At 44.0% G+C, this 19,724-nt stretch overlaps 1 protein-coding gene across 2 annotated transcripts in view; it reads right to left on the minus strand.

Moving 5' to 3' along the window:
• The window catches only part of EPHX2 (epoxide hydrolase 2), a 61,101-nt gene extending 42,062 nt beyond the window's left edge, over positions 1 to 19,039 (minus strand). Inside the window, exons 1-5 of one of the 2 annotated variants that reach the window (XM_032332346.1) lie at positions 18,846 to 19,036; positions 12,482 to 12,566; positions 4,949 to 5,108; positions 3,496 to 3,686; positions 1,742 to 1,864 (exon numbers count right to left, since the gene is read on the minus strand). In XM_032332346.1, coding sequence (XP_032188237.1) covers positions 1,742 to 1,864; positions 3,496 to 3,686; positions 4,949 to 5,108; positions 12,482 to 12,566; positions 18,846 to 18,943 — 657 coding nt within the window. In that variant the 5' untranslated portion in view covers positions 18,944 to 19,036. Of the gene's footprint in view, positions 1 to 1,741; positions 1,865 to 3,495; positions 3,687 to 4,948; positions 5,109 to 12,481; positions 12,567 to 18,845 lie in introns of both variants that reach the window. The other variant, XM_032332345.1, reaches the window with a different exon arrangement.
• Between the last annotated feature and the right edge of the window lie 685 nt (positions 19,040 to 19,724).

A 19,724-nucleotide genomic window follows, 5' to 3' on the forward strand; every position in this document is an offset into this window, starting at 1 on the left:
AACTGAGGGTTGCTGGGGGGCAGGGAGGGTGATGGACATTGGGCAGGGTGTGTGCATGGTGAGCGCTGTGAATTGTGTAAGACTTTTGATTCACAGACCTGTACCCCTGAAACAAATAATACATTATATGTTGATTTAAAAAATAAAAGGGAATAATTTTCATCCTTCCTTATAGCTTCTCCCTACTTTGGAGAAGACAGGTGAGGCATGGCTTACTTTCCCAATTACAGGACAGTTATCTGTGACTCGTACGACGAGGGGACAACTAGTAAGTGGGACAAGCAGGTGGACGCTGGGATTCTAAGTCTGGGACGTTTTCTCCTCTGCTGCATGAGACTTCTAGGCTTGTAGGACAGATTGAGCTTGGACAAGACATTTTACGACTGTGAAGCCATTAGACAGATATTTTTATTTATTCATTAAAGATGAAAAGTCAGGGACACCTGGGTGACTCAGTCGGTTCAATGTCTGCCTTCAGCTCAGGTCATGATCTCAGGGTCCTGGGATCCAGCCCTGCACTGGGCTCCCTGCTCAGTGGGGAGCCTGCTTCTCCCTCTCCTGCCCCTCCCCCACTTGTGCTTGCCCTCTCTCTCAAATAAATAAAATCTTAGGGAAAAAAAAGAAGATGAAAAGTCAATTGTCTCTACCATGGGGGGCTAAACTATGTCCCTTCCAAATTCATCTGCTGAAGTCTAAACTACCAGGGCCTCAGAATGTGACTGTGTTTGGAGATAAGGTTTTAAAAGAGGTCATTAAAGTTAAAAAAAAGAGGTCATTGGAGCAAGCCTATTGGAGTCTGAATCCAATCTGGCTGGTGTCCTCGTAGAAGAAGAAGACATCTGGACACACACTGGGGAAGACCATGTGAAGACACAGGGAAAATGCAGCCATCCAAAAGCCAAGGAGAGAGGTCTCAGAAGGAACTGCCCTTGCCAACACCTTGATCCTGGACTTCTGGCCTCCTGATGAGACTGCTGTCTCCACCATGCAGTCTGTGTACTTTATGGCAGCTCAGGGAAGTGGACACAGTGCCCTCTGAGGGGAAGGCTGGGCCGTCCAGCTGGCTCAGCCAGGTGTATGCCCCCTCTCCCAAACACTGTATTCCTGCAAAAGCCTTAACTGCCACCAGCACTCTGGGGCTCAGTGCGATCCAGTGAGATGGAGATCTTAGGCAAACTCAAAATAACAGAAGGGGCTAATCCCCAGGCAGCCTTCCTGCGGCATCATGAAGGGTGCCCCATCCTCTCTGTGACAGATGGTTTCAACCACTTGTGTGTACCAGCAGTATGACCAGCCAGACCAGGATGGGTCTGTGCTCCCTATCCCCACTGGGGCAGACCTAATAGCTAAATTCCCCAAATTTACTCTAAGTGGTCAAGTCTAAAAAAAAAATTTTTTTTAATTCATAAAAGTAAGAATAAATAAATACAGTGAAGTCTGGTGGCTTTCAAAGGCTCCGCTCCTCTCTTGGGTCTTGGTTCCTCCGACTCTGACTAGTATAGATAGTTGTTCTCAGAGCACTGCTTCTCTGCTCATGGCTGCAGAGAAAGAAGTTCTTCAAGGACAGCAGTGCTGATGGCCCAGTGGGGAGTGGCCACCCACCCAGGAGGTGAGCAGCTGGGTTCGCGCCAGGAGCACCGAACTCCTGGAAACGATCCCCCTCTCAATTGCTGTGTCTCCTGCACCCCTCAACACAAGAGGAATGGTAGGAAACCCAACCCAGCGCAACCCCAAGAGTTACCTGCACCCCAGTTACTCTCTCCAGTTCTGCCAGGGCTGTATCTGTGTCACGGACGAGGATGGTGACCATCCCCAAATCACGGGCCGGCTTCAGATTAGCCCCGATGTCATCCAAGAACACAACCTGAATCCAAATAGCAGGGACACTAGCATTACTCTCATCCAAAGCAAAATTCACCCAGGAGGGAGAGCACCGGAAAGACACACATTAAAATGGGGATCGTGGGTTTTTTGTGATGACAAGGTGAAGAATTACTTTTTCCTTTATATATTTGTTTACTCTTACAAATACTGAATTACATCAACATATCCATAAACACAGAGAGATGTACAGATTCCCAGAGACGTGTGTGGGTTTCAGCCTAAATTCTGAAACTGTAAAAAAATTAAGGAAGGATATAAACTTATCAGGGTGACATTAAAATTCATCTAGGGAATCAACATGTATGAACAGACCCCCGCCCCCAAATCTGGAAAAGCACTGTAATAAGGGCAGATACTAAAACAAACTATGACGCTAAAAAAGGTAAAACTAAAAAGTGGGGTGCTGGGACGCCTGGGTGGCTTAGTTGGTTAAGCAGCTGCCTTCAGCTCAGATCATGATCCCAGCGTCCTGGGATCGAGTCCCACATCGGGATCCTTGCTCATCAGGGAGCCTGCTTCTCCCTCTGCCTCTGCCTGCCACTCTGTCTGCATGTATTCACTCTCTCTGACAAATAAATAAATAAAAATCTTTAAAAAAAAAAAAAGTGGGGTGCTAGAAGAGAAATAGACATATCAATGAAATAGAAGAGAGCTGAGGAATGAACCCAATTATAAATGACAATTCGTGCTGTCTGCCTGGCAAGGAAAAATGGTACTTGAAAGATTATATAATTATCTTAACTGCTTGGGGGAAAATAGTAGATGCTTCCTTCACATCATCTTCCCCCAAAATAAATTCTGAATCGATCAAATATTTAAATTTTAGAATTAAAAAAAAAATCCTTAAAGTCATAGAAAAAAGCATAAGTGCATTATCATCCCGGATTAGGGCAGGCCCAGACTTCTAAGAAGCTCATCCAACCCAAAAGTCAGAAGTGAGATGATCTTCATTAACAGGCATACTAAAATTTAGAGCACTGTTACAAGGCTTATCCAGGGGCTGAGAAGAGCAGGAGCAAAGTTTAAAAGGAGAGAGGTTGAGTTCTAGGATTGAGCCCAGTAAGGATTCCTGGTAAGGATTCCCCATGAGGGAGTTCAGGGTTCCATCCACCAGCTTGTGGAGGGGGTGGGGCCAACAAGAGAGGGTTAGAAACATCAGGGAAAGGTATTTAAGGATGGACTAATTGCCTTTTTAAAAACTGGAGGTGGGGCATACAAGGAAAACAGAGTTTTGAATAGATAATTAGAGACAGTACGAAGACAGATCTTTGGGGTGCCTAGAGGAGGCAGCTCTAATACTGGAACTCACCCTTTGGTAGGGTGACCCTTACCAGCCTTGTGGTCTTGGGAAAATCTCCCAGGGTCTATGCTTCTTTACAGGCAAACTGAGGCAGCTGGGCTAGCAGTTTGACAATACCTGTTTTGACCTATAAAAGCCACAGAGAGTGGCCCATGCCCATGGAAATCCTGGCCTGGGAGAATGGGAACCTGCCGCTAGACCCAGCATCAAAACACTGGGCCCCAGAAGTCCTCCACCTGCTCCTCCTCCCTTTTTCTTATGTGCACTATCTCTAGAACATTCTCTTTCACTCAAAAGAAGTGTCCACATACCTCACTGGGGCTGGCCTTCATGGTTTCCAGCACAAACTTGTAGATCTGAGGATCAGGCTTGGTCATTCCGATCCTGCACGACTCTATCAGGAAGTCAAAGTGCGGCCTCAGCTGACACAGCAGCTGGGCCAGGCTGCCCCTCTGAGCACTGTCATCCACCCAGTCGTTGGTGAGGACGCAGGTGGTGTAGCCTGAAAGAGAAGTCACCAGTGACTGGACCAGATACAGAACTTTGCTCCAAGAAGCTCAAGTTACCCCCACAGGCAACCCCAAAGAAGGGGCCACATAGGGTTCTTCTTTGCATCAACTTCTTGATGCCCAGCTTCTAAACTGACATGCGGGACAAGAACCATTTTTACCCATAAGCACCTCCTGACACTGAGACAGGAGAGTAAGCAAAGTGGATACGTGAAGGGCTTTCAGAAGCACTGACAAAAACACTATTGCTAAATATCCCTTGCAACTGTAGAGCAAGAGATTGTGATCTTTATCAGCTCATATGCTCCTGGCCACCTTGGGAGTAAGCAGGACAGACCTCATCATCCACTTTTACAGATGAGCAAACAGAAGCTCAGACCAATGATGAGCTTCCCAGAGCTACACAGTGAAGGCAGAACCGGGCCAGGCTCAGAATCCTGCCTTTGGACTGGCCCTCCAGGGCTCCTGCCAAGTCAGTGTTACTGAACACTCCGCTCCACTCTTTTTCAAAATTCCTGCCTTGGCTTCTGGAGACTGCATTCCCATTTCAAAACTAGAGGAATGTTGGCAAAGATAGCATTATTCCCCCGGCTTTCTCTCCCTAACCAAGAAGGGGAAGAAGCAGGGGATGCTGGAAATAAGGCACTGATGAGTCAGTGGTGAGACCCTTTGCATGAAACATGAGTGAGAAACACGGACATGGGACTGCTCAGCCATGACCCTGTAAGTCTACTGTTAAGTGGGCAGAATGATTTCAAATATGCCTGTGACAAAGAGCGGGCTCTGACACTACATAAATGTCTACTGGATGAACTTGATCTCACATCCCAGACCATTTGACATCCTCTGAGTTCATGTCAGCCAGCTCACAGCTCCGTCGCTTTGACATTTAGAGGTTGAGCCGATCACAGTTGCTTTAAAGGCCTTGATTTTCAATCACTGTGACAAGAGGTTGGGTCCTTCTGGTCATTACTAAGTGTCACCAGAGGGAGAGAATTTTGCTCACAAGGCGGTCTCTGGCACAAACTGCTCTATTAAGTAAAATACTTTCATTTTTTTTCCCCTACTATTTTTCCCCTACTATTCTGTTTTTGGCTATTTGATAAAACTTACTTCGGGGCTGTTTTTAAGAATGGCTTTCCATCAAATTCCAGAAGATCTGTGCTCTCAGAACACATCTGGATGTATTCTGACCTAACCTTCCCAAGGGTTCTAGTGCGGCTGATTGAGAGAACAACCAGTATTGGCTCCTTACCCTTCTTTCTGAGCGCAAGAGCAGCCTGAAGCATGGGATAGTTGATTTTTCTTGCTGCGACTGCCTTGCCAAAGAGCTGACTTACAGAGAAATTCTCAGGGAGGCGGATTCCAGATTCCTCAGAACATTTCCTGCAGTCTTCTTCCATGAGTGGCACCCACTGTGGAAAGGAATAAATGAGGATTATCAGTTGGTATAATCCTTCAGAATAGCTTCTGGAAGGGGCACCTGGGTGGTTCAGTGGGTTAAGCCTCTGCCTTCTGCTCAGGTCATGATCCCTGGGTCCTGGGGTCGAGCCCTGCATCGGGCTCTCTGCTCAGCAGGGAGCCTGCTTCCCCCATATCTGCCTGCCTCTCTGCCTACTTGTGGTATCTCTGTCAAATAAATAAATAAAATCTTAAAAAAAAGAATAGCTTCTGGCAGCATTTGCTGCATCTGACCATATGCGTTCTCTGTGGGCCAGCAATTCCACTCCTAGACCTGCACCCAACAGAAAATGTCCACATATGTTCACCAAAAAGACATGTTCGTCTATGCATTTGCAGCAGCACTATTTCCAAGAGCCCCAAACTACAAACTACGTAAGTGCCCCTGTTTATGGCCTGAATGGTGTTCCCCCCAAATTGGCGTTGAAGTCTTAAGCCCTCGCATCTCAGAAAGCAATTGTCCTTGGAGGTAGGGTCTTTAAAGAGATGATTAAGGTAAAATGAGGTCATGAGGGGGGCTGAATCTAATCTGACTGGTGTCCTTGTAAAAGCAGGAGATTAGGACACACACACACACACACACACACACAGAGGGAAGACTGTGAAGACACAGAAAATGGCCACTTCAAGACAAGAAGAGAGGCCTCAGAAAAAAACTAATCCTGTCAACACCTTGATCTCGGGCTTCTAGGCTCCAGAGCTATGAGGAAACAAATTTCTATTGTTTAAACCACACAGTCTGTGGTATTTTGTTATGGCAGCCCTAGCTGATAGCAGCAAAATGGATTGTGATATGTTTACACACTACCATAGCAGCACTATTTGGAGTAGTTCCAACTGAAAAGTACCCAAACCCCAATAGCAGACTGATAAGAGAGCTCACAAATAAACCCATGCATACATGTATGGTCAGTAAATTTACAACAAAGGAACCAAGAATATACAATGGGGAAAGGACAATCCCTTTGATAAACGGTGTTGGGAAAACTGGACAGCCACATACAAAACAATGAAACTTGACCACTATCTTCGCCATACACAAAAATCAACTGAAAATGCGTGGAAGACTTCAATACAAGACCTAACACCATAAAACCCCTAGAAGAAGACATAGGTGGTCAAGTTCCTCAACATAGGTTTTGGTGATGATTTTTTGAATCTGACAACAAAAGCACAAATAAACTATTAGGACTACATCAAAATAAAAAAGCTTCTGGACAGCGACAAAAACCATCCACAAAACAAAAAGGCACCTACTAAATGGGAGAAGGTATTTGCAAATGATATCTGATAAGGAGCTGATATCCAAAATATAAAAAGAACTCATACAACACAACGGCAAGGAAAAAAAAAAAAAAAAGAAAAGAAAAGAAAAAAAAAACCTGATTTAAAAAATGTATGGAGGGACGCCTGGGTGGCTCAGTTGGTTGGGCAGCTGCCTTCGGCTCAGGTCATGATCCCAGCGTCCTGGGATCGAGTCCCACATAGGGCTCCTTGCTCGGCAGGGAGCCTGCTTCTCCCTCTGCCTCTGCCTGCCATTCTGTCTGCCTGTGCTCGCTTTCTCCCCCTCTCTCTGATAAATAAATAAAATCTTTAAAAAAAAAAATGTATGGAAAACCTGAAAAGACTTTTTTTCCAAAGACGACATACAGGTGGCCAACAGACACATGAAAGGATGCTCAACATGACTAATCATCAGGGGAAACACAAATCAAAAACCACAGTGAGGAGCACCTGGGTGGCTCAGTTGGTTGAGCCCCACATAGGGCTCCCTGCTCAATAGGGAGTCTGCTTCTCCCTCTGACCGTTACCCCTCTCATGCTCTCTCACTCGCGCTCTCTCTCTCTCTCTCTCTCCCTCTCTCCAGTAAATAAATAAATAAATATTTAAAAAAAAAACCCACAGTGAGACATCACATAGCAGCTATTAGATAGGCTATTATCAAAAAGACAAGAAGTAACAAATGCTGGTGAGGATGCAGAGAAAAGGAACACTTGTGCATTGTTGGTGGAATGTAAACTGGTGCAGCCACTATGGAAAACAGTATGCAAATTCCTCAAAAAATTAAAAATAGGGCTACCGTATGATCCAGCAACTCCATTTCAGTATTCATCCAAAGCAAACAAAAACACTAACTCAAAAAGATATCTGCACCCCCCATGTTCACTGCAGCATTACTTGTAATAGCCAAGATATGGAAACAACCTAGGTGCCCATCAATGGATGAATGAATGGATAAAGAAAATATGGTATATAAATTTAATGGAATATTATTTGGCCATAAAAAAGAACAAAATCTTGCCATTTGTGACAATCTAGATGAACATCGAGGGCATTATGCTAAGCGAAAGAAGTCTGACAGAGAAAGACAAATACTGTATGATCTCTCTTATATGTGGAAATTAAATTCAAAACAGAAAGAAAACCAAAAAACACCAAAAAAGCCAAACTCATAGATACGAAGAAAGTGGTTGCCAGAGGCAGGTGGTAGGGGACGGGGTGAGAGAAATGGGAGAAGAGGGGGTGAAAAGATAAAAAGAAAAAAGATACAGATGCCAAAATTGATGCAAGATAAAATATAAAATGTGAGTAGACTAAAGCCATTAATGAAATTGGAAAAATAATGGAAGTATTTACCTTTCTATAAAAAAACATTTCCAGACTTATACTGTTACACAAGTAAAAAATATATAAATATAGTTTAGTGGGAGAGTTACATAAGTAGATTTGCATTTTAGGGAGGTCATCCCAGAAACAGTGAGAAGGATTGGAGGAAGGGAGAATAATTAGAAGAGAATTTTCACAAGTTCCACCTTCAATATCCACCTACCAGCATTAGTGGCCAAGAACTCCATCTTCCCTTCTGTTGCCATAGATAATGGTCCATTGCTCTTACCAAAGCTCAACCCCTCCATCTAGATTCTATCCGGCTCTGCTTCAAGGAAATAGCTCCAGGGGGTCTCCCTCCCTACTGGATCACTGCCATGAGCACGCAAGCACATTGTTACCAGAAAGTAAACCTTTCTTGACCTTATCCCCTCCTCCTTCTACTGCCCCATTTTTCTGCCCTACTTTGTATCAAAACTTCATATAGTGTTCAAACCTTTCCTCTCCTTTGTTTCTTTCTTTTTTTTTTTAAGATTTTATTTATTTATTTGATAGAGAGAGATCACAAGTAGGCAGAGAGGCAGGCAGAGAGAGAGAGGAGGAAGCAGGTTCCCTGCTGAGCAGAGAGCCTGATGCGGGACTGGATCCCAGGGCCCTGAGATCATGACCTGAGCAGTGGCTTAACCCACTGAGCCACCCAGGCGCCCTCTCCTTGTTTCTTGCACACAGTCTGGCCAGGCTTTTATCTCCACATTCCACATGCCACTTTCTCTTGTCAAGGTTATCGATGACCTCCATGCTATGTTACTGCATCTAATGGGCACTTGCTGACCCTCATTTTGCCTGACCCATCAGCTGCACCAACACAGAGGGCCATTCTCTTCATCTGAAACTTGATAAATCCTTGGCTGCCAGGGTCCACACACTCTCCTGATTCTTCTCAGACTGGTCGAAATTCATTCTCCATCTCTCAATCTGGGTCCCCTTCATTAACCCCATCTTTAATATTAGAGTACCTGGGACTCTGGATTCTCCATTTATACTTCCTTTCCCGGTGATCGCACTGAGTCCGGTGACACTAAAAATGCCATCTATATGCTGTGTGGGTGTTCGGCCTGGATATCTTCCGTCAACTCTGGGTTTGTATATGAGGCTGCCTACTGCACGCTCCATTTGGAGATCAATAAGCATTTCAAGGACGCCTGGGTGGCTCAGTTGGTTGAGCGGCTGCCTTCGGCTCAGGTCATGATCCTGGACTTCCAGGATCAAGTCCTGCATTGGGCTTCCAGCTCCTTGGGGGGTCTGCTTCTCCCTCTGACCTTCTCCTCTCTCATGCTTTCTCTCACTCATTCTCTCTCAAATAAATAAATAAAATATTTAATAAAACGAATAAGTATTTCAAATTCAAATACCCCAAATCGGGCACATGATTTCCCAGCCCCACAGCAGCAAATAGCAACTGATACTGTCAGTTGGTTCTGGTCAGAAACGTTTGTTACCCTTCACTCTTCTCTCATACTCACACTCAATCAGGAAAGCCTGCGGAAACTACAGTCAAAATATTCCAGGTTTGGCGCCTGGGTGGCTCAGTGGGTTAAGCCACTGCCTTCGGCTCAGGTCATGATCTCAGGGTCCTGGGATCGAGTCCCACATCGGGCTCTCTGCTCAGCAGGGGCCTGCTTCCCTTCCTCTCTCTCTGTCTGCCTCTCTTGTGATCTCTCTCTGTCAAATAAATAAATTAAATTCTTAAAAAAAAAAAATTCCAGGTTTGGATCACTTTTTACCACTTCCCCCAGTATTACCTTAGTCCAAGCTACTACCATCTCTCACCTGATCTTCCAACAGCTTCCTTTTAATTAGTTTAGTCTAATAATTTAATTAGTCTATAATGATCCTTGCCCTTTTCATCTATTTATGCAGCAAGAGTGAGGTTTTAAAAATATCAGTTAGGTGCTGGATTTGAAGCTTGTCTTCCCATTTCCTTATCTGGCTGGCTGCCTCCTGAATAAGCCTTTTCTTTGGGGCGCCTGGGTGGCTCAGTGGGTTAAGCCTCCCTGCCTTCTGCTCAGGTCATGATCCCAGTGTCCTGGGACTGAGTCTCCCATCAGGCTCCTTGCTCAGCAGGAAGCTTGCTTCTCCCACTGCCTGATAGTCCCCCTGCTTGTGCTCTCTCACTCTCTAAACCTTTCCCTTGCTGCAAATATATATACATAGTGTCACTTCACTGCTCCAAATCTCCCAATGCCTTTCCATCTCAGGGTGGGAAAAAAAAAAGGATCAAGAGATCAGAGTATCTTCATACAATGGAATATCATGCAGCAATGAGAACAAAACTTGGACTGCACACAATGGTATCTATGATTCCCACAAATACAGTGCTGAGGAAAAGATGCCCAGACAGAAAATATTAATCTGTGCAGTTCCATTCAAAGTACAAAATATGTAAAAGTGATCTCTAAGGCTGGACATCAGGACGGTTAGTTACTCTTGGAGGGGTAGTGTCGGAAGGGGTGTTAGGTGGGGTGCCTACAGTGCTAATTATGTTTTATTTCTTAATCTGGGTGCTGGTGACCTGAGTGCATTCAGTTTGTGCAAAAATTCGTTAAACTGTATACTTTGCATACTTTTCTGTTTGTACTGTATACAAAAAAGAAAAAAAAAATTTTAGAGTCAGACACTTAATTTTTAAAATTTTTTAGAGTCAGACACTTAACCAACTGAGCCATCCAGGTGCCTTGAATACACAAATAAAACTTAAAAGACGACACTCACTTCCAGGATATAATTTTTGAAGACAAATTAAACCTAAGTAGCCTTTGTCATAATATATAGATGACCCCTGAATAATGTGGGGGTTGAGAGCCCTAACCACCCACATAGTTGAAAACCCACATGTAAGTTTTGACTCCCCAAAGCTTAACTACTAATAACCTACTGTTGACCAGAAGCCTTACCAATCACATAGAATTGATTAACACATATTTTATATGTCATATGTATTATTATATGTATTATAACAATACAGTAAGCCAGAGAAAAGAAAATGTTATTAAGAAAATCCTATGGAAGAGAAAATGCATTTACAGCACTGTATGTATATTTATTGGAAAAAAAAAAAATCAATCCGTGAGTTCAAACACATGTTGTTGAAGGATCAACTATAATGTGCTTTTTCAGACCCCATCTGCTAACTATTCAAGTTACCTAGAACGTACACAGATGAAGAAAGTCAGAATGGGTACAGAGTTTTCACAGCAATTACTAGAAATTCACTCTATAATTCCTATGTTCGTTGAAGTACATTGTACTCCCTTCTTTCCTTCTCTTCTGACAATATTAATTGCGGATTTCTGTGTGCTTGTTGAATAGATTCTTAGTAGCCTTTCTTCTTGCAGACACTGACTGAGAATCCAAGTGGTTTCAGATCATTGCTTTGTTAAAAACCAGTGGAGGTTGTAGTCACAACGATAACTGCTATTTACTGAGCACTTGCTATGTGCCAGGCACCATGCGAGACAGTTTCCTAGCTTCCTAACAACCCATGAAGAAGACAGCAGATCACGTTCATTTCACAGATGGCAGGACTCAGCCTTTAGGAGGTTAAGCAACCTGTGTCTTTAAGTGGGAGCTGTGATTTAAATCCTGCTCTCTGCCTCCAAAGCCCATCCATTATCCAGTTATTAATTAACAGCCTCTCCCCACAACTGGTCCTGTCTGAAAACAGCTTGAGTAAGGATGACCACTATCAAAGCAACAAAACAAAGACTAACAAGGAATGGCGAGGATATGGATCAAGTGGAAATCTTGGGCACTGCCCAGGGGAACGCAAACTGGGGCAGCCGCTCTGGAAAATAGGATGCAGGCTCCTTAAAAAAATTAAGAACTACTCTATGACCCAGCAATCCCACTTCTGGGTCTATACCCAGAACTGAGGGCAAGGTGTCCTGCAGATATTTGTACACCCAAGTTCACAGTGGCATTATTCACAATGACCAAAAGATAGAAGCAACCCAGGGTCCATCGACAGATGAACAGATAAGCAGAATGTGGTCTATCCATACACCAGGAAACAATTCATCCTTAAAAGGGGAACAAATCCTTTCACAGGCCACAGCACGGATGAACTTTGGAGACACCATGCGTGAAATAAGCCAGGCACAAAAGGACAAATATTGCAGGATCCTACTTATCTCATGTAGCTATAGCAGCCTCATACACAGAGACAGGAATTCAGTAGTGTCATGGCTGCCAGCGGCTGGGGGAAAAGGAGGATGGGGAGTTTTTGTTGAAGGGGTATAGGACTTTTGCAAGATGAAAAGAGTTCTGGAGATTGACGATGGTGATGGCTTCACAATGCGAATATACTTTACATTACAAAATTATATACTTAAAAGTGATCTAGATGACAAATTTTGTATTACATGTATTTTACCACAATTTAAGAGGAAAAACAGGCTATTCTCCGTGGCACAGACTGGCAAGAAACTGGTAATTTCCCACTCATGGAGTGAATCCTGCAGGTTGGCCCAAAGAGATAATGAACCAGTCTTAAAATATCTCTCTGTGTGTCTCAAAGCCTCCATCCCAGTCCTGGGAGGAGTACTAGTACTAGGTGAGGCAAACATGGTGGGTCTGCCCTCAGAGAGCTTCTAGTCAGTGCAGGAAATGGGCATGTGGGCACAGAATGCCTTCTTAAGGGGTTTATGAAGTGTCCCCTTACCTGGGAAAATGTGATCTCTCCCCTCATGAGGCGGGCACTGGAGCCCTCTGGGCCTCCTCTCTGGAAAGCTTCTCTCAGAAAGCCTCTGGAAGATACAAAGAAACAACAGCATGGATGTTCAGGGGACTTCATCACAGCAGCATGTAGGGAACAGACACTATTCCTATCCATGGACAAACTGCTGTTCTAAGGGCATTCTGCCATGGACGGGGAAAGGCAATGTTCAAGCCAGGATCTTAGGCTATACGAGCAATCGAACCTGGATGAAAACACAAATTAAATGACCAATATGCCGGCAGGTGAAGCAGCTCACGGGGACCACCCAGCAGAGCCCCTTCAACTGCCAGTACTTCTGGCTTTGCCACTTAAGGGACAAACTCAAGACTGGATACACATTCATTCCCGTCTTCAGCTCCTTTGTACAAGGCACTACTCCAAAGGACTGCTTTATTAGTACATACTCTTCAGAGGGAATGAAATATTTTTTCCTGGTTTTGATTCTGAACATACAGTTTCTACTTCATTTTAACCATATTTAATTTTTAAAAAGTTTTCTCAGGTTAAGAGCTAAATTGTAAACCCTCTGCCCCACCTCCAATTCCTATCTTGAAGTCATCATACCCAGTACTTCAGAATATGTATTTGGAGATAGGGCCTTTAAAGAGGTGATTAGATTAAAATGAGGTCATAAAGGTGGGCCCTATCTAATGAGCAGTGTCCTGAGGAGGAAATTAGGACACACACCCGAATTGGGAGAAGGCCATGTGAGGACACAGGGAGAAGACAGCCTTCTATAAGCCTAGGAAAGAGGCCTCAGAGAAACCAATCCTGCCGCCATCTTGACCTTGGACTTCTAGCCTCTGGAACTACTATGGAAGCCACCCGGCCTGTGGTACTTGGTTATGGCAGACCTAGCCAGCTAACATACCTCAGCTCATACTCGTCCCAAGGAATAGCACACACATAGGGAGAGAGACCAGCTCATCACCCTCTCACTTCCTTACATTACAAAATTAAAGTTTCCATTCCGCTTTCTTGATAATTTCCCAACCCCCATGGCGGATCAGCTACCTTCACATGGCTGGCTAGGAGACGATCAGACGGATAAGGATGATATATATGTGACACGCACACACACCTCTGCTCCCTCACACCCCTGACAACCCATCCCCACAACCGAGTCCACTCAGCCCAGGCACTGATGTGCAATCCTTCTCAATACAGTGCCCCAGGCAAATATTTATAATGGATGAAAATCAGCAGGCCAGTTAAAATGATTTACCATTTCCAAGTAAGACAACAAATCTCTCTACTCTGGGAGTTCCATTTCTGAAAACAGACAACTCTCTTCTAATCCAACTAACGCTCTTGCAGGTAACGATTATCAACTTCACACAACATGCAAAAAAATACATACCTAATATTATAGCCTTGCTCAACATTCCAGTAAAAGCAACGGCTTTGCCATACCTTTGCCATCAGTTGTCTTTTATTTATTTACTTGGAAGATTTTATATTTAAGTAATCTCTACATCCAACATAGGGCTTGAACTTATAACCCTGAGATCAAGTCACATGTTGCACCGACTGAGCCAGCCAGGCACTGCCTTGCTGCTTGTCCTTTTTTTTTTTTTTTTAAAAACAGGGTTACTATGTTGTAATTATATACCATCAAATTCACATTTTAAGGAGTATGATTCAAGGATTTGTAGTAAATTTACAGACTGTGTAACTCTGTGACATCAATGCAAACATCAGCACATTCCAGTTTTAGAACATTTCCATCACCTCCCAAGGTTCCTCGTGCCCTTTGGCAGCTGGTCTCCAGCTTTAAGAATCAATACACAATTCGACTCAACAATTTTGTATTGAGCACCTGAGGTGTGCAAGACATTGTGCTGGGTGCTGTGATACAAATGCAGGAAAATGTGACTGTATTCTTCGGGAGTACACAGGGGAACAAGGGAGTCAACACATAAGTAACTATCACACGCTGGAGGAATAGGATGGAGAAAGCAAAAGGAAAATGATTTTTTCTGCCTGGAGAATGGTGGCTGCTAGCAGAATGGGAACTGAGGGAAGACTAGAACTACAGAGAAAGGAGATATCAATGTATCTATAAAGCAGATCAGGCAGTAATAATAACAACAGAAGAAGCAATTTGAAATATGAACACTGCTGGATTGGAAAACACGAATTCCAAATTTTAAGGGTGGCTAGTAAAAGCAGTGAGCAGTGAAGCAGCTATCACACAAAATGAAATTAGTGAATCAAAAGACAGGATACAGTTTTCAAGAACAAAGAGTACAACAAGGAAGCAATTCAAGTTAAGGAGCAAAATGGTAAGACCTAGGGAGTCCAAATTCCTTCAATAAACAAGCAGTAAGAATTCCAAAAGGGTTGGGGCACCCAGGTGGCTCAGCAGGTTGAGTGTCTGACCCTTAGTTTCTACCCAGGTCATGATCGCATGGGTCGTGTAAGCCCTGCATTGTCTTCCTTGCCCAGCAAGAAATCTGCTTGAAGGAGTCTCTCTCTTCCTCTGCCCCTACCCAACCCCCACTCATGTGTGCAGGCACATGTGTATGTGCTCATGTGCTCTGTGCCTCTATCAAATTAAATACATAAATCTTAAAAAATAAAATTTTTTAATGTTTTAAAATTTAATTTAAATAAATAATTTGTTAGTAATTCTAAATTAAATAAATAAATCTTTAAAAAAAAAAGCCATCCAGGACTGATCAGAGACGCAGTAGGAATAACAGAACACTTCTCTGTACTGAAGAAAGATTCGACACCTTAGATCAAAAGTATACCAATTACCAAAGCAAAATTAACCAAAAAAAACCCTCCACAACAGGCATATGTGGGGGAACTGTACCAATTCCAAGGATAACAAAGGGTAACAACCTTTTGTGTAGAAAAACAGGTTATAGGGGTGTATGGGTGGCTCAGTGGTTAAGCCTCTACCTTCCGCTCAGGTCATATCTCAGGGTTCTGGGATGGAGCCCCACATCTGGCTCTCTGCTCAGCAGGGAGCCTGCTCCCCCCTCCCCATCTGCCTCTCTGCCTACTTGTGATCTCTGTCAAATAAATAAATAAAATCTTTAAAAAAAAAAAAAAAAAGAAAAACAGGTTATACACAAAAAACAATTCAGAGTGACATTAGTCTTCTATCTGCAACTTTAGATGTCTGAGGTTTGTGGAACAATACTGACTGGACATTGAGAGAAAAATAAACAATGGCCCCCAAATTGTAGCCCCAGATAACATATTACACATTTTTGAAGGCAACAGAAAGTCTCAGCATATAAAACCAGTGTTTACTATCACATGCCTTCCCTGAAAAAAAAATTCAAGGAAGATTTCAAGTCAACTTAAAGATATATGAAAATAAAAAGTTGAGAACAGGACAAATGTGGTTTAAAAGAAATTGGAAATGAAGTTTTTTAAATACCACTTCCATAGCATTAGAAAAAAACAGAAATAAATATAATGAAAGAGGTCTAAGACCTCTGCCTGGAAAACTACAAAACTAATAAAGATCTCTGTATCAAGTTCATGGATCGGGAGACGATATGGTTTGGGCAAAAATTCTCACCAAATGGATATAAAGATTTAATTCACTCCAATCATAATCCCAGCAGATTTTGTTTATAAGTGTGAAAATTGACACATTGATTACAAAATTTATCTGGAAACTAAAGGACACAGAATAGCCAAACAAATCTTTAAGATTAAATATGAAGGATTTATATTACAAGATTTTAAAATTTATTATAAATTAAGACAATGTGATATTATTGCATGGAGTTATATATCAACTTAGCATAATAGGGAGTCCAGAAATAGACATCTACATACATGGCCCATTTGATTTTCTCACCAAGGCACCACTGAAATTTAATGTGGTAAAGATTTTTTTTAATAAATGACATTAGAGCAACCGGATATCCATAGGGGGCAGGGAGACTCCACACCATATACAAAATTTGTTTTGAGGTGGATCATGTATTTAAATGTGAAAGTTAAAACAATCTAGGTTCTCCAAGAAGTGGGGTATCTTCACGATCTTTAAGAATGCAAAAATTTCTTAAAAGGACACCGAAGGCAGCAGTACCTGGGCAGCTCAGTCAGTTAAGCATATGACTCTTTTTTTTTTTTTTTTTTTAAAGATTATTTGAGAAAGCGTATGAGAGAGAGCATGAGAGTGGGGTGAGGGGCAGAGGGAGAAGCAGACTCCCTGCTGAACATGCAGCCTGACACAGGGCTTGATCCCAGGACACCAGGATCATGACCTGGTGGAAGGCAGACACCTAACCGACTCAGCCACCCAGGCGCACCAAGCGTCCGACTCTTTTTTTTTTTTTTTTAAGATTTTATTTTTATTTATTTATTTGACAGAGGGAAACACAGTGACAGAAGGAACACAAGCCGGGGAAGTGGGAAAGAGAGAAGCAGGCTTCCCACGGAGTAGAGAGCCCAATGCGGGGCTCAATCCCAGGACCCTGGGATCATGACCTAAGCTGAAGGCAGCCGCTTAACAACTGAGCCACCCATTTTTTTTTTTTAAGATTTTATTTTTATTTAAGCGTCCAACTCTTGATCTTAGCTCAGGTCTTGATCTTGGGATCGTGGGTTCAGGCCCATTTAAAAAAAAAAAAAAAGGACACAAAAAAGCGCTACCATAAAACAGTAAAAAAAAGATAAATCAGTCATTAAAATTAGTACCTACTGTTTATCAAAGATACCACTGAGAAAGTGAATGAACAAGCCATATACATGGATATGCTTGCAATACCTACATATGACAAAGGACTGGTATCAAGAACATACAAAGGGGGGGGGGGGCGCCTGGATGGCTCAGTTAAGCATCTGCCTTCAACTGAGGTCATGATCCCAGGGTCTGAGGATGGAGCCCTAGACAGGTTCCCTGCTAAGCAGGGATTCTGCTTCTCCCTCTCCCACTGCCCTTCACCGCTCCCCACTCCTAAGCCTAGCTCAGTCTCTCTCTTTCTCTTATTCCCTCTCAAATAAATGAACAAAATCTTTTAAAAAATAAGGGAAAGTACACTTCAACTAAATTTGGGCTTTACTTATTTCAGATTCCCCCTTGACTAGAACAATAATGGATCAATCTATCATTGTTTGGGGGTATGTAGTGTACAGGTTTATGAAGGGCGTTATTCTGTGTGCTACTGGCTTGTGAAACACCCACAGTGAACCTAGGTTACAGAAACTGCTGCCAAAAGAAACAGTCTCTGAGCATTAATTTGCCGTGAAACAAAACGGACAGAACTCTCAAAGCTTCCATCAGGCTCCTTATCCTTGCCAGGAATTTAGAATTCAGTCTTCTTTGGGTGTCGCCAGGGTGATCATTTATTTTCTTTCTTAATTTTTAAAAAAACTTAATTATTTGAGAAAGAGAGAGCGTGGGCCGGTACGCAAGTGGAGGTAGGCGCAGAGGGTGAAGCAGACTCCGCGCTGAGCAGGGAGCCCAATGTAGGATCGCGTCCCAGGACCCCAAGATCATGACCTAAGCCCAAGGTGGACACTTAAATAACTGGGCCACGGGGGCGACCCTCTTTCTTAACTTTTAAACAAATATGCTTTCCCTCCTTCTGACTGTAGGGGAAGCATATGTTCATGAAGCGATAAACTGAAAATGCCAAAAAGTAGAAAAATGAAGAACATCATTATAATCTCATCTGGGATTAATAATCCCAAACATATTCTGGGATACTTCCTCCACACATTTTTCTGCAGGTAGCTTCCCCGCTAGCCAGCTATAATTGAAACCACGTTGTAAAAAATTGTTTTACATTCTGGTGGGTTTGCTTCTTTTATTTCAGTTCTCATTAACAGGTCTTTTCTGATCTGAAATCTCGTTCTGAACATCCTATTTCTTGGTTTCCTGGTGACGCTTCCTAGTTCACTTCCCAGCGACGAGGCTTTGGGGCTGTTTCTCTAGTTTGCGATTAGAGCGAGCGCGCTCGCAAAGCACAGGACTTTGTTCCCCCATCAACTTCAGGGCGGCCTGAGGACCCATTCCACGACACAGAATTAGAGGGCAGCAGTGAGCCCGGCGAGCAGCTCCTCTCGCTTTAGGAAAAGAATCCAACACAGAGGGCAATTTGGGAGTCTTTAGAGAGATTTAATCACTTAGCATTTACGAAGACAATGGGTCTAGTAGCGTGCACGGGTATTTTTAGGGTAATTTAACCTCTGCAGAGCTCCCGCCCTACAGCACTGTGAAACCAAGGCTGGGGGTACCCAGAGGCCTCTTCTCAGCTGGGGGCCCGCCCCCTGGCGCGCCGGCTCCCCCCCTTCCCCACCCCTGCTCCGGCCGGGCGCTGATTCCCCTTACCTGGGCAGCGCCAACTCCTCCGTGCGATCCAGCGCGCCGGCCACCGAGGGCAGCGCCAGGACCCCGTCCAGGTCGAGCACGGCCGCGCGCAACGCCATGGCGGCCCACAGAGACCCAAAGCTCCCGGCGGTGCGCGGAGGCCCGTAGCGGGACGGGAGCGGCGGGCCGCGGGGCCTCCCTCGCGCTGGTCCAGGGGGGCCCCGCCCCCGCCCCGCCCCCGTCCCGCCCCGCGCCCTGTCCCGGGCCCGCAGGGGCGGCGACCCACCTGTCTCCACTGCCTCCAGGCATCCAGTCCCCCTGCTAGTGTCCTGACCACTTCCCGCGAACTTGCCATACTGTCACCGGTCCGGCGGCGGGCCTCAGAGAAGGGGTCTGAGGAAGAACCAGGGGCCACTGACCCTTTAAAGTGTGTGTGGCCAAAAGCTTCATTCAGTGTTTGGATCCTTCCATGTTTGTTTCGGTTGGCATAGCCACTAAACTCATAGCTTTGTTGCCCCTCCTTTTGGTGCGTATATTTACAGATCTGACGCTATCCTGTCCACACTCCCCTCATCACACACTTACCTGTCAAGGCAAAATGTGTTTCAAGAGTAAAATATGCTCCAGATACCGTATGCCTACTCAGAATACATCTATTCCAATCTCTTGTTGGAATGAGGCTTAGAAGGAAATTTGGAGTACTTACTACCCCTTTGTACCTTCTCCTTGTACTAATGCTGCCTAAAAATGTTCCAGCTTTGTTTAAATTCACGGATTCCACACTGTTGGCTCCTTTGTCTCTGGACTTTGCTTAGGAGTGTCTGAGGAGTATTTGCCAAAGGGTTGTCAGGCTTCTCATGCCTGCAGTGTAGCTCTGTGAATTAAAAACATGCTCTGGGG

This window comes from Mustela erminea, chromosome 2, assembly GCF_009829155.1.
Source record: "Mustela erminea isolate mMusErm1 chromosome 2, mMusErm1.Pri, whole genome shotgun sequence".
Lineage (NCBI taxonomy): Eukaryota > Metazoa > Chordata > Mammalia > Carnivora > Mustelidae > Mustela > Mustela erminea.